The following is a 15,481-nucleotide window of genomic DNA, read 5'->3' on the forward strand; positions in this document are numbered from 1 at the left end:
CGCCCTCCATCGTATCCCAAGGAGTCCAAGGCCACCATGTAGAGAGAAGTGCAGGCAGTGCACAAGACAGGCCAAGTGCCTCCCAGACTCCGAGATGCCCCAGGAAGGCACCGGGAAGCTACAGCCTTGTGCTGGGAGATGTACAGAAGGCACAAACCATTTCAGCCAGGGGTGAGTGCTAACCAGAAAGGCAGACAGGGGATGGCATATCTAGAGTGTGTGGGGGCGGGGGTGGGACCTCATCCAGGGAGGTCGGCCCTGGGGTCAGCCCCTACAACGAGTTCATTCGCTCCTTCTGCCACCTGGGCTACTCCCAGTCACAAGTGTGGCCCGTGGGCACCAGACCTCGGCTCCCCGGTGACCACGCCCCAGCTCGAACACAGACAGGAGAGGAGCGCAGGGGGCTGGTGGATTGTCGTCACAGACATGCAGAGACCAGTTGGACGCTGGCCCTTCAGGGTCTGGAGAATCTGACAGACGTTTTCAAGAGCAAAATTCCTTTTACCTCAACCTGCGGAGATTTCAAATCTTACTGCAAACATTTTGCATGTAAAGTATGATATATTTAATACTTCAAGTACTTCAAGATAAAGTATTTTATACATACATACACATAGCAATCTTTAAAGTTTTTAAATATTTTAAAAAACTTCAAGATACTTTAAGTTTTATTCTCTCTAGTCCTCCTACACAGGTCAGGGGACAGACAGGAGGAAGGATTCAAAGACTCAATTTAATGACTGAATTTCATACTGAGTAAAAGCCTACAGTGTAAGCTGAAATGCGGCTTCAGAGCCCCTGTCCACTAAGAACCACAAGAAAACCCCAGCCCTGTGGTAAAGGATTCCAGCCCCTCAGCATCTATCATCTCCCCAACAGCTGTGCACACATTCAGTTTCAAGTGGTAGAAAAAAGCACAATCAATCAGAAATTCAATCTCCCACTTTTATATAGTTTCTAATAGCATCACCCATTAATTTAATGAATGGGTAAGGTATTCAAGAAAATCTCCTTCAAAGGCCTATAAATATCCCTGCCTCTATTTATAAACGAATGTGTCCTCCAAGCGGCTTCCGCAGAAATTTCCCATAACAGTGCTACAAAATTCTATTTGCGATGCCCATTACATTTGTCTAACCAGGGATCCTGAAGTCAGCTGTTTTATCAAACCATAGACTCTGAACAAGACATTAGGAGGGTATAACATCCTAAGGGGATTTCTATAGTATGTCCGGTTTCCAAGTGTTCCGGAAGTTGGACAGGAATCATGCAGGTAACCAAAGTCCTTGCCAGTACGTCTGTATTATATGTTATTCATCACTAAACATATTTCCAGGGAAACTATTCAAGAGAACCGGTAAACAGTAGTAAGAACATCTATTTTAGAAAATAATCTCCACATTCTAAGACCGAGTGTGGGGGGATCCTTACGATTCCCCTGTCTGGCACCTGCTCCCCCTTCTCCTGGTGGAACAACACCCTGATTTTCTTCTGGGAAAGCAGCTGTCTTCACCACGCCTCAGCTGCATGAGGTACGGTACCTCATGGTACGGGCCCAGTGAGGTGGGGGGTACTGCTTTCCTCAGACAGTGGAATCCCCTATCACAGTGGTAAGGCCAAGAGGACGTGAGGAGGGAATGTGGAGATGGCGGTGGTGGAGTTTTGGCTGAAGCTGGAGAAGGGCCACACTTTCTTCCTGTGGATACTGGGGTGTGGGCTCAGGGGGCCTGCAGGTGACATGGCCATCTTGGACCAGGAGGCACCCACTGAGACTTCAGGGGCTATCATGTGGAGCTTTAAGATGGGAGCTGACAGTCTTGGGGGGTTATCACATAGCTGCAAGCAGAAGAACCTTGACGGTTCTAGACCTTTCCATCATAGGAGCTAAAGTACTGCCTATGTCGTGTGAAACGCTTAGTGGGGAGTTTGACTTGTGACATGAATGCCCTAAGTGACACAGATGGTCAGTAAGACACTGATGAAGGGAGAGCCACAGGACAAAAAAAGAGCAACAGCGGCAGTGAATATACACGCGCGTGTGCGAGGCTCACAGAAGTGACCTCCTCTGACATCAAGGGCAGAGAGCTGAAACGTTCTGCACGTTGGCTTTGAGAACAGGCCTGCGGATCCCTCCTGTCCCTGCCCGCTGGCTGCATAGGGGGTTGCCCCTCGTGGCTTCAAGCCGAGATCCCACGAAGTCCCCACAGGGACTGTGGGAGGAAGGGAGAAGTTCCGGCAGGCAGGAGTGGCCTTGAGAAGGGCTGTGGGGAAAAGCCCGATAGTACCCGGGAGCTGAGTTAGGAAGCCTCGCAGACAAGAAGGGAAATTCTAGGGTGGTCGGTGTGTAGGGGTTAACTTCTGTCCACCACCAACCCTGAACAAATACGGATTTCTGTCTCGTCTCTGACAGCAGAAATCACAAATGATCAAGGGGTTTTAAAACCACTGTACAGACATACATCACGGAAGAGTATAAAACTACTTCGAACGGAAGAGTATAAAACTACTTCGAACTTCATGTTAAACATCTACTTGGAAAACACTTCCTGTAAATTTATTTAGTCTTTATTAAAAAAAAAAATACTGAACTGATGATCTGAACATACTCTCAGACCTCGGGTACTCCCGTTTGGTAAGGGGGCCTTTGGAACACAGAAGCAACGGGCACCGCCCTCATCGGAGGGAGCTACGTGCAGACAACGCGGACCCCCATCCCCAGGTTACCAGCGCTGCAACCAGAATACTATCCAGCTTCTGTCCACTTCTCCTACAATCCGTTCCTTGTAGGAACTGATTACACTGGGAGAGAGAGGTCAGTGGCCTGACTGGAGCACTTCCTACCTGTGTGTAGCTCTCTCTGCGGCTGAATGAAGAAGTCAAGTCACAGCCGCCTGCTGTGCAAATCTCCCGATCACACTTCTGATACCAGCACTTCACTAGAAGTCCGGTGGCTGGGCGGCCCGGTGACAGGCTACCTCGCTGTTCCCGTTTCGGGCCCCACCCCGACCCCCGTGGGACCCGGGGGCACCCACGGGGCACTGACCTGGAATGCGACGAGATCTCGCTGAGGTCCCCCATGCTGCCGTCGGCCGCGCTGCCCGAGATGGCCGGCGCGTAGCTGTGCACCGCGAACATCTTGGCCGGCTCGTCGTCGGGCCCCGGGATGTCGGCGGAGTCGGCCCACTGCTCGGCCCGGCTGTGGATCACTGACCTGCTGCCCGCCAGGTGCACGGGGCCCAGGACGGCGGCGGGCATGCAGGGGGCCGTGTCGATGCCGCTGTCCGTGGAGGCCCCCTTGATGTAGGTCAGCCCCAGCAGCTCCGGGTCCATAAGGTCCCCAGACCCAAAGTGCTTGTCATCGCTGTTGCTGGATGTGTTACTGGAGAGTGTGTTGCTGCTGGAGTGACTGGAGCAACTTTTGTCTCCAATCTTGGGAAGAGGAATGGAAAGGCTTCAGACAAGAGCCCCTACCTTGCTTCTTTATGAAGACGGTTAGTCTCACCCAGACCCCCAAAGCTACAGACCAGAGGATCGCACCTGAGCCCTTTCTACTAGGAGAAAGGCAAGGAGATAACTCACTTAAAAAAAAAAAAAATTCTGATTTGATGTAGAAGTCCCAGATTCCTAACTCCTCTCATAATTCATTTAAAGTTAAATAGGAATCTTCTCAAATCTCTGTTCAATTATTTGTGCCTGGAGCACGGAAATATTACCACAGTGTCATAGCCAGAAAATAACCAGCACATGTTGTACAAACTGAGAAAGCACATGGAAAATTAAATAAAGGGGGGAGAGCAGCTTTTTATCAAGAAAATTCTCCTGGGCCGCCTGGTGGTTCAGTGGTTGAGCCTCTGCCTTTGGCTCAGGTCATGATCTCAGGGTCCTGGGATCCAGCCCCACATTGGGCTCTGCTCACCAGGGAGCCTGCTTCCTCCCACCGCCTCTCTGCCTACTTGTGACCTCTGTTTGTCAGATAAACAAATAAAATCTTTAAAAAAATTCTCCTGTGACTAATTACAGTGCCAGTCCTGGGTGTGGACAGAGGACTTGGGTTTGAATCCCAGCAGCACAATATCGTCTTGTCACTTAGCCCTTCTCTCTTCTCCCAGCGTTGAGCTCGGGGGATTAATCTGTGGGCCCATCAAGATAATACCCTCTAATGTCCTGCAGCCACAAAGTGCATTGTAAGTACAAGTGACTTCTCTGAGAGAGCCCAAGTCACCGGGTGCCCCAGGTGCTAATGAGCAGGGCTCTCTCTGCGGTCCTCGGAAGACAAAAGAGGTCCCCTCTGACGGGTCCCCTACAGACACGGTGGCTCTGCACAGCCTGGGAACCTTGGAAGCCCCAGCAAAGGGTGGGATCGTGAGTACAAGTTGTGCCCTGACCTGCCGTCGAGCGCCTTGGAGTTTCTTCACGTCGTCGCCCTGTCAGCTCTACACATGCCCCTGCCCTTGACCTTCGCAGCACACGTGATACTCTCCGGGCCTACTCCCACCCCTGCCTGCCTTTGCTTAAACCAGCGCTGAGACTTGTCAAGGTGGAATTCTAGGGCTGCTGTAAGGCTGACTCAAGACAAGGGCCCCACAGCACGAAGGGGAGGAACGTCGCATGTGTTCCCGAGTCCCCGGCTGTGGAGCTTGCTAAGGCCTCTTGAAGAAGAGGGGAAGGAGCAACGAAGTTAGGAAATGATAAAATTTCTTCACCTGCAAGTTTTCAAAACTGTTGGCTTTATTGGCAATGACCCACAATTTGTGTTTTCACGTTCGATAGAAAGTTGTGCCTCGTGGAGCAACGGTGGCCTGGGAGGCTGCCCCAGCGGGTGAGGAGTAAATGAGTAACTGATACCCCGTGTGCCAATGACCGAGGGCCACGCGCTGGGCATGGCTGGAGTGCAGCCCGCGCCTTAGTCAGCAGCTGCCAGCGTTACCGCGGACCATCAGGAACTGGACAGCGAGGGGCCAGCTGCGGGCAGAGCCACTCCGGCCACACAAACACACCGCCTCCCGGTTTCTGGCCAAGCCCACCAGGTAATGCCCACAAGGGAGTGAACCATTCACAGATTAAAAACAGGACTCTGATTTAGTAACTATTACACTGGGTACCAAGGATCAAAAGGCTGAGGATATAATCTTGGTTTTGCCAATAATTTATGGTGTGGCCTTTCTTGGAGGTTCTTTATAAATCAAGGAGGAAAAAAAAGGAACTTAACGTCTTTCTTTATTTTTATCTCGCCTCTACTGAAAGTCCCTGCCAGAACGGCTCCCGCTGTGTGCTGAGATGGCTCAGTACGGCCACGCGAGAGGGTAGCCCGCGAAGGGAGGACTTACGTGGGAGAGCTTGTTGGGGGAGTCCTTGCAACTGCCGTCCTTCTGCAGGGCTCTTTCTTTATAGGAACTCAGGACTTTGGAGGGCGGGCCATGCCATTTGGTTTCTGTCACATGAAGAAGAGAAGAGCTGAATATCTAATTTGTTGTGTTGACAAAAGAGCAAAGCAATCACAGACGCCGGACGACGAAATGGTCTGGGGGAAATGAACAGGACTGTGGTTCTGGAACATTATGGTCTCACCAGTGGATATCCCCTGAGCGGCCACAAAACAACTCACATAAAGCTCATGTTCCATTTCCGTCAGTACCACCAGTACCGTGACCCATGACCACATCCCCCACGAACCGCACGGGCATTGTGGCAGGACGGTGCTGACCAACGGGACGAAGGCAGGAATGAAGGACAAATGGGAGGAAAGGGGGAGCAGGACAGAAGGGCTGGGCAGCTGCGGAGCCGCGAGTCTCATTACCCAGGTGCCTGCTTCCGTCCAGGCTGTCCTCTCGCTCCCTGGCTCCTTCACACTCCAAAGGGCCCGCGCCCTGGTGCTCGAGCAGCAGAGGAGAGTGGCATCTGCAAAGAGCACAGAGCTGAGTGGCCTGCTCGCCGGGTGTCCCCTGGGTGCGCCCCCCAACCCCGTGCGTCCCCCGCCCCCTGTGCTGCTCCCGCCGGGCCCGTCCCAGGGAAGCCCCGCAGCAGAGGCTGCTTTTGGCAAATGGAAGGGCCACTGTCTGCCGGCCCAACCCTGCCAGGGAAGCTTCAGCACCTGGAACCGGGGACTCTCGGTTCCCCCCTGGCTCAACAGAGGCATCTGGGTGACAGCCACGTGTAGACACAAAAGGGCTGCCGATCCCAGGAGGCTGGAGAGCTGTCCAGGGTCAGAGGAGCTGTCCTGTCCCCAGGAAGCCAAGGAGGAGCTCACTGCCACGGTTTCGTTTTATTTTCTCTTGGGCCCTGATACTTCCTTATGTCCAATTTTTTAAGGAAAAGAAAGTCCATTGATTGGCTTGAGACGACATCTAGGTGGACTCCGTTTTATGAAAACCCCACATAGGTCAATACAATCTTAAAAAGGAAAGAAATCCCAGGAAAGTTCTTCCTATCACCAAGTGACTCCTACAGGATTCCATGACAGATCCTTGTTTGCAAATGAAAGACAGGGATGGTTTTTCCACTGATAGAAAAAAAAAAAAAAAATCCCTTCCACTTTCCAAATGCAACTCGACTGAGAAAAACGTCAAGTTCTTTTTAAGAACTCCATCGACTACCTGAGGAAGGGACACACATGTAACTGACTGCAAATATCCACTTCCAAGCCCAGACCAGAGGGCAGCGGGATCCAGGAAGAGACGTTTCCCTCTGCACCTGGGAGAGCGGTAACAGAAAGCTGCTGTTCCCGTGGGAGACCCTTCTCATCTGACCTGGCCATTCTCTCGTCTCCAGACCCAATTAAAAGCAATATAGGGCAATAATGTGGCCGGGAGCACCTTCTCCTCCCAGAAGTTGTGAAGGTTTCTCGTGAGTTGCTACATCTGTCAATTCAGCATCTCTGTGTCCCCAAGTGTCCTCAGGCTGTACCTGAGCTGCTGGCTCTTGGACATGACACTCAGGCACACACTCCAAGGGACGGTCCTCAGCCGGATGTATGAGGCACCTTCTGCTGTTCTCAAACAGGAGGCATGAAAAGACGGCCAAATGCTAAACCTGCCTTTTCCGATCTGGGTCCGTGTTTCGGAGAAGATGCACTTCCCAGAGAGGCTGTGAATTTATCCCTCGTCAGCAGTTTAAGCGAGGGGACAACTCCCAAGGGGTACTGACTGTAGAGTCCCCAAATCCTTCATTTTTCAGAATGACTTCCCTTATTCACATGAAAAAAACAGGCAGTCTCCGAAAACAGACAAACAAGCTCTATGTGCATAGGAATGATGAGCTTTCTGGCCTGGACAGGGACTTATTAAAAGCCTGTCTGCCATTTTCTCATCCCCCAAATGGCTTCGTATACAGCAAGCACACGGTAAATGCTTCTGTGCGAGCCCCTGACCAGGTCCCTCCCAGGGGCCAGCAATGAGGGAGGACTGAACAGTACCCGTCATACGCCGCTTGTGGTCTCCAGGGTCCGCTGCTGCCAGGCCCGGGGTCGCTGGAGGACGACTGGTTGCTGGGCGAACTTCTGAAATAGTGACTAGAATCATTAACAGGGTAGCAACGTATCTGCGGGGTGTCCACGTGGGGACCCGGCCCATCCCTCTTTACTAATAAACTCATTTGACAGCAACAAAGGAAAAGAAGAAATAAATACACATCGCAGAATGAAACGGAATGCACTTTGGACCGACAGACCAAGAACGGGAGATGCCAGAGACAGCGGGTGGCTCACGGTTGGCAGCTTATTACAGGAAAGGGATGGGGCAGGAATAAGCCGTCTCTCTGGAGATTTAAAGCTCCGTGATGACTCCAGTGAAATATGGAAGAGCCACGATAGAACCCACCAGAATCCAGAATTATGAAAACGTTACTATTACTTGCTCAATGAAAACTTAACACAAGGCATGTTTTCGTCTTGTATTTAAAACCCATGCAGAGACAGAACTCTAAATTTGTCAAAACCATTTATTTTCACACATCCATTGGATGCAATCCTATTTATTTCAGACACACAGAAATAAGTAATACTCATGAGAACCCATTTGATAAAGACGGGCTTGCCAAGTTTCCATTTTGCTGCTAGAACCCTCTAGGTCTTTTTTTAAAAATCCCCCCTATAATTCACTAAATTTTACTTTACTAAGAGAGGCTCTGCGGACTCCGCAGACCCCTCCTGTGAGCTACCTATGTGTGCTTCTTTGAATATGGGGAGTTTATAAACTCAGCGGACCTCTGGGAAAGGAGACCGAGAGCCGAGAAGATTTAATGTCAAGTTAAAGGAATGCCGTTTCTGCATTTGACCTGTCAAGAACAGACTGGAGAAAGCAGAGAAAGACCTCACGTTTTAATCTTACTGTTGGTAATCCTATACAGCCTTACTACGTGCCGCGAATGATTCCGGAAGCAGTTTGCAAATCCTGAGTCCACCTTCGTAATGCTCTGCAGAGGTCTCTACTATTACTAAGCTTATTTATCAGATGAGGAAATCGGAGGGGGAGAGAGTGTGAGTAATAGCCGCGGTGAGCAGCTACCGGGTCAGCAGCCTGGCCCAGCGCCCGTGCTGCCAACGCTTTAGGAGACCAGAGCCTGGCAAACCAGTTTGCGGAAACTCACCGCGTCTCCATGGCCCATAAGTTACAAAAAAGCGAAAATAAAAAGCAGCTGCAATTAACAAGACGTATTTACCATTTCATTCACTTAAAACTACCTACTATGAATTACGCCCCCCAAATTCTCACCAGCTTCTAATGCCACACATGCACTTTTAAACAAGAGCATCTTTCTCATTGAAAAATTAATTTTAGGGGCATCTGGGTGGCTCGGTCATTTGAGTGTCCGACTCTCGGTTTCGGCTCAGGTCATGGTCTCAGGGTTGTGAGGTTGAGCCCCACGTGGGCTCCCTGCTCAGTGGGGAGTCTGCTTGAAGATTCTCTCCCTCTGCCCCTCTCCCTACTCTCTCTTTCTCTCTAAAATAAATAGATAAACCTTTTTAAAAAAAAAAGAAAAATTAATTTTAAACTTCACTCGGTTTGCTTAAAATAAGAAAAAAAAAGCATGGAAATGCTAATGATCTTGGGACCTCTTAAAATACTATACACATCAGGATGATGGGATTTGGTCACTGATTCTGCAGTTTTATTTATACTCAAAACCACCTGCACATATCTAAGAAGAATCCCTTCTCGGGTGTCTTGTCCCGGTGTACGGTGTACGGTGTACGGAGCAGGGTGACCGGGAGGACCAGGAGAGGGGAAGGCGCGGCCCCGGTGGGCCGGCTTGGGGCAGCCCCGTTGAGTGAGGTATGAGACGGATCCCAAGCACGAGCACATCCGGGGCCTGCCCTGACGCCCCTCCTGCTAGCTGGTGCAGAACAAGTGAACTCGGAAACAAGCCAAGAAAGGAGGTCCTCCCTGTAATGTCAAGTTCAAGCCCCAGAGTTTCGCAAGGGCGGTCCCGGAGGAAAGGCCTTACCTGGTGCCATCCGGCAGCTTCCGGTCGAAGGAGGTGCTCCGAGGGATGGCAGCCTGGGCCTGCTGGAGCAGCTGCTGGCACGGCAGTCGGTCGGGCGTGCCGGGCACGGGGGAGGCCCGGGCCAGGGGCTGCAGGGCCGGGGTGGGCACGCGGTGCCACGTGGTGTTCCTCCGGAAGGGCGTCTTGTACTCACACGGGGTACCCTCGCTGTCCAATTTGTACTCCACCATGGGGATCCGGCAGAGCTCGGAACACCCTCTGTTGGGCGGAGAAGAGCGGGTGGGTAGGGGGGCTCGGTGCTGAGCCATCGGCGCAGCTGCTCAGGGCTTCCAGACCACGGAGGAGAGCCAGGCACCCCCAGGAGCGTCCCTGGCTTATGGGGACTCTGTCTATGACCCAGCAGGAACCAGCAGCATCCAGGATCAGGCTTATGGCTCTGGTAAATGACAAGCTATTGCTTTAGGCATCGCGTGCATATATCCTGTCTCTCTGGGTCGTCTGCAAACTTCTTACACCCAAAAACCTTTCAACCAAGTTGCATACATGGAAATCACACACACTGAACAGAGGGCAATGAACAAATTTCAACAGATTAAAAATGCCTCCCATACGATCTGAACAGATTCAAAAGAAGGACAGATATAGAACTAGGAATTACGTCACAGGTCACCTTTTCTACGGAGTCTGAGAAAAGTGAGAAACAAAAGCAGTAAACGCCATCACAGTCAAGGGGAAAGCAGAGCGCCCATCTGGTCAAAGTGGGGTTCTTAGCTGCCGTGGTCGCTCTATTGAACTAGAGTTCCAGTCCCCCAAACGGGACGTGCTGGAGCACACTCTCATGTGCTTCGGAGAGCAGTCAGGAACGGGAGACCAGTCAGCCTCACACTGTGATTTAAGCCAGACCTCTCTCAAGTTTCTCATTAGTTACACAGTGCAAATAGCACTATTAGCTTGACCAAAAAGAGCCTGGGACACCAGCTGGCACAGTACGGCAAGCGCACGGATGCCTGGGTAAGTTTCAAGTCTGAGCACCAGGGCACATCACCCTGGTTACCATGTTGATTGAGGGGTGTCTCTCCCCGGATGTTCCAGAGTCAACACAGAAGCTTGCTCATACTCTCCCCCCGAGAAATCCACTAGGAGAAGGTGTGGTTCTTTAAAAAGGAGACTTCCATTCTCAAGATGGTAGAGGGACATTTCAGCCTCTTTTCCAAATCATGTAAGAATGAGGAGAACAAGAAACAGAAACAAAGCTGACCATCTACCAAACTCGAGACAGCTGGAATTCTAAACCACGGCAATCACAGGGAGAAGGGAAATCGAACAGTGCAGAGGAAGGCCAAACCCAAGAGTGACGTAGAGGGAAACAAGGAAAGATGTGACTATTCCCCTTACACAACCCCCGAAAGGGGCAAAGGGACAGGAAGTGCCAGGCACTGCAGGAGGCGGAAGTGAGAGAGAAGGTTTCCTAGGAGGGGGTGATTTAGAAAAGAGAGAACAAAGGAAAGTTTGAGCATTACATGGCAGGAGTTAGTCAGGCAATAACCACCCCTACCTCTAGGGGGCAGGAGCAACGGTGTGGGGAACTCCGCCTGAAGGATCGGGACTCCAACAGAGGAGAGCATGGCTGAAAACAAAAGGTTAAGTGAAAGTCTCACTGGAAAATGAGACCCACAGTCACCTCCCCTTCCTCCAAACCCAGCTTCAGAATGCTGATCAGCCTACAAAAGGCCAAGGAGGATCTTCTAGCAAAAAGACAATGAGTTGTAATTAGATGTAAGCCACCCGATCACCCCGCAGTGAGGCTCACTGACCAACCATATCCTTACAGAATAAGAAAGAACTTTTGAAATTTAAAAACATGATAGCTAAAATTCAAAAATTAAAAAAAAAAAGTTTACTAAGACCAAGGTAAACCGAAGACCTCTCTAAAACTGTTACAAGCACGCAAGCATGTGAAAATTAAAGTTGGATCCAAGAAGCCTGATGTCTAGACAGAGGTACCAGAAAGAGAAGGGGGGGGAAGAGGGGGGGAAATGATTAAGAAACAATACAGGACAATCTCCAGAACTAAAAGATACGTAAAACCAGATTAAAAGGTTCACAGAGTGCCCAGGGTGATGAGTAAAGGAAGGTCTATGTCAAGGGAGACATACATACATATGTAGGATGGAATGAAACTTCTGGAGGCCATGGATACACTTATGGCACTGATTAGGGTGATGATTCCAAGGCTGTATACTTATCCCCAAACTCACTAATCTGTGTGCATTAGATGTATACAGCCTCATGACATCAGTCATACCTCAATAAGGTCTTTTTCAAACATCATGTGGAACTTGAACTCTTGAGTTACAGAGGATATCCTGAGTTTCTGGGGGACAGGAGGTACGGAAGGTACAGCAGTATTGGATGAAAGTTACTTCTCACCCATCAAATCAACAGTCCTTGGAAGAACAGGTAGGAATACAACAATGACCTTATTTTTGGCTCAGGAAACCAAATGGATGGTTGGTGCTACCCTCTGAGTTTAGAGGGGACTGAATAAACCATCTGAAGGAGAAACTCCTGCCTGTTTTATTAAACTTTACTTCCTCTTTTATTTTAACTTTCCTTCCTTCAAACCAAAATTATCTCTAACCTAGGCAAGTTTAAATTACCCGGATCTCCTCAACACACTAGTTAAACGACTGGTCAATTTGATAAGCCCAAGTTTACACTGGATTGTATGGCTATTATTATTATTATCATAATAATTTCATAAAACTCCAAGACTCTACAACGTTTACTCATGGACTTGTACTATTTCCCAGTGTTTTTCTCTTTAAGTAGGTGACCCATCCCCTGGGACTACTGATTCATCCAGAGACCAACAACCTAATTAGAAATCATGAGGTGGGATATGGCAGTCATATCAAAGTATCAAGAAAACCTACTCTTGTCTTCCAGCGTATAGGGTGCTCTAAGCAAGTCAATGGGTAGTGAGGTGAACCCCGGGCTTTGGTCTCAGAGCCTGCAGGGGACCGGAGAGTACCCGTCAGGGAGTCGAAGTGAGGGGTTTTTGAGTTATATTTGAATGAAAGGAACAGGAACCTTGGATCCTGTGGACCAACGTGTATCTCCAGAGCCTGTTTGGGTTTGGGCTAGGCTTAAACGGAAGAAAAAGCAAAGGGAAGACAGACGGCTGAGGCATGTGAAATATTTCATTCATGCTCCTCGATTGTAGCCTTTCCTAAGACATTGTAATTTAGCTCGAATCTTTGAGGAAAAACATTATATAAATGCATAATCATGACTCATATTTTAGAAGAGTGCTGACACAAACGTGTGCGAACACGCGCTTGACGGGAGATTCCGGGTGGAATTATTTCATTTCCAACCTTTTGGACAAAGTCATATGTAAATGATCTTCTTAATACTAAAAACTGGGGCTCTTATGCCTGAATAAAGAATAGCTCTTTTCGAAAGAATGGCTTTATTTGGAAAATCAAAATAAATTTTGTGAGTATGGGACACTTTTATAGCAACTACTCTTACAAGCTAGGTTTCTGCTTTATTTCTAGGTCTAAACCATTAAATAAATGCCACTAATTTTATGTGGCAACATACCATCAAACCCAATCAAACACAGTTCTGTTCTAAGAAATGTCTGGAAGGACACAGGTAGAAAATTCAGCCAATTTTTAGGGAACTGGGAAGAGGTGTAAAATAAGAGTTGTCACAGCCTACAGCTCCCTGTTTACAGGGAGTGTGAAAGAAACTCCTCACCCTTTACACCTGTCCCTGTCCCCGCATACACTCCTCTTGTCTCTGTGGCTAGTTCTAGTGAAGGATGCCAGGTGAGATCTCCCTGCTCCTCTGGGGCATCACGTCCTGAAAGGGCACCCAGCAAGGATTCCTGACCACTAGGTCAAGACCAACGGAAACCCAAATGGACCAAATGCAAAAAGACCTAGCACAAAAAGATGACCCCCCACCACCCCAAAGTGAGCTGCTAATCTTGTATGTAACTGAAACAGGTTTTATTTTATTTTTTTATTTTTTTATTTCTAAAAAACGACAAGCCTTTAGCTTCTTTCATTATAATACAAATTCAGACCTCAAAGAGAAATGCCCTCGGCTTCCTGTGGACATACACCAAATCAAGCCCACAAATGTGAACTGCATTTTTAGCTTCTGGCACACTTTTCCCAGGTTGTTTGCCAAACAAAGACATTAGAAGACGTTAGAGAGGGCCGTGGGGGTCACTTACATGTGAGCATATTGATTTCCTCTTTGGTCAGTAACAAATGTGCACGTCACCTACTTATGCTTCTAATTAACATGCCAGGTAGACATCCATGTGCACTCCACTTCAGGGTTAAATATACACACACTTGTTAACGCTGTTTGTCTAGCCAGGAACTTCTCTGGGTCTAACAGTATTATTACTATTAGTAATAGTATTATTACTATTAGTACTATTACTATTAGTAATAGTATTATTACTATCACTCTAGTATTAGAAGGAAGGCAAAAACATTCTCTGGACCGAAGTGGTCATAAAATGCAAGCTCACTGAGCCAGCGGTACACAAAACTGTGAAACTGACGATCAGTTGGCATCGTTGGAGCCCTTGGAGCATCTTGTGTTTTACTGCTTTACTCTGCAAAACACAGCTCCTTGTCCTTCTGAACTTAGCACAACGGGCTTTCCGCGATGGCTTATTTCCTGGACCAAGGACGCTCATGAGGGTCCTTGTAAGCACACTGACCAGCGCTCTCCCCGTGTCCTGCAGTCTGAAGGGGCTTCTCCCTGGCAGGGTCCTAGGGCGGCAGCTGCTACTGCTTCCTGGGCTCTGGGCATGGCCGGTTGGGGGGAGGGGCACCCACTCGAGGGTCACAGTTACAGGTACTTGCCTACACAGTAAAGCACTGCACTTACACATCCCTTACAGAGAGACACCCTGCCAAGTCCCCAACCGGCATCCGCCCCGTAGACCAACTTCTTTCAACTGACCCTTCTACTTTCCTGGAAGAACCCTCTTAGCCATCAGTCATTTGGGCATCTGAAGGCAGAATCACTGCTGGGCTGTGGCCCCAGTTCTGAAGGCTCACTACCACCTTTGAGCTTGGCCATCGGGGCCATCCTGGATGGCTCACCTAGATGGGCCACGGCACACTCTCCTCTACTCATTCCTAGCAGGATCCTCCCCCAGGAATCACGCTGCTCTCCATTAAAGACACAGTTGGGGCTCTTGGCTTAAAACCCAGAGCTATAAGGGCAGTTAGTTAAGCAGTTGCCTTTGGCTGAGGTCACAATCCCATGGTCCTGGGATCGAGACCTATATCGGGTTCCCTGCTCAATGGGGAGCCTGCTTCTCCCGCTCCCTCTCCCCCTGCTTGTGTTCCTGCTCCCGCTGTGTTTCTCTCTCTCAAATAATAAAATCTTAAAAAAACAAAACAAAACACAACAAAACCCAGAGCTGTCAAGGTGTGAGAAATAGCACCGTCCTTTGGACCCATGTTAAATCACAGGCAGCGTGCAAGCTTTCACAAGTGCTGGCTTCACAGGAAAGAAGTCAGTCAAATAGATGCTACTCTTTTTTTTCCTTTTATAAAACAGAAGGAGCTAGTATTAAATAGCAAAATGTGCATCAATGTTCATCAAAGTTCTTCCCAGAAAATATGTAGATGTGTAGAACTACAGAATGGCAACATTTATAAGATAATCAGAGTTGTAGAAAATTGTACAGCTGTAAAATTCCCTTTGTGTATCTTCTCTTACAGAACAGCTCATCGTTAGCCTGTTACTTTATTCTTTGCTTCTTCTACTAAAGCAGGACACATGCCACTTTAAAACTAAGAGGGGGGAAGAGTTCTATGGGAGGACAGCCAGGGAGAATACTTTTGAAGAGATGCAACATGAAATCAAAAACCTAGAAAGCCAAGAAGATTGAAAGAAACAAGTTATATTCTACCAAAAAAAAGGGGGGGGGGGAGGAAGGGAAAGAAAAAGGCAGTTGGATAAGTTAGCTGGATCTCCAGTGGGCAGACCAGAG

General features: G+C 48.9%; 1 protein-coding gene across 7 annotated transcripts in view; it reads right to left on the reverse strand.

Moving 5' to 3' along the window:
* The window catches only part of SIPA1L2 (signal induced proliferation associated 1 like 2), a 106,049-nt gene that overhangs the window by 34,404 nt on the left and 56,164 nt on the right, over positions 1–15,481 (reverse strand). For 4 of the 7 annotated variants that reach the window (XM_082718940.1, XM_082718939.1, XM_082718937.1 and 1 more), the window contains exons 9-13: positions 9,442–9,699; positions 7,412–7,507; positions 5,798–5,898; positions 5,328–5,431; positions 3,044–3,429 (exon numbers count right to left, since the gene is read on the reverse strand). In XM_082718940.1, the coding sequence (XP_082575066.1) occupies positions 3,044–3,429; positions 5,328–5,431; positions 5,798–5,898; positions 7,412–7,507; positions 9,442–9,699 (945 nt within the window). The remainder of the gene's footprint in view (positions 1–3,043; positions 3,430–5,327; positions 5,432–5,797; positions 5,899–7,411; positions 7,508–9,441; positions 9,700–15,481) is intronic. The other 3 variants (XM_082718941.1, XM_082718938.1, XM_082718936.1) reach the window with 1 other exon arrangement.

This window comes from Mustela nivalis (genome assembly GCF_964662115.1).
Source record: "Mustela nivalis genome assembly, chromosome: 2".
Classification (NCBI taxonomy): domain Eukaryota; kingdom Metazoa; phylum Chordata; class Mammalia; order Carnivora; family Mustelidae; genus Mustela; species Mustela nivalis.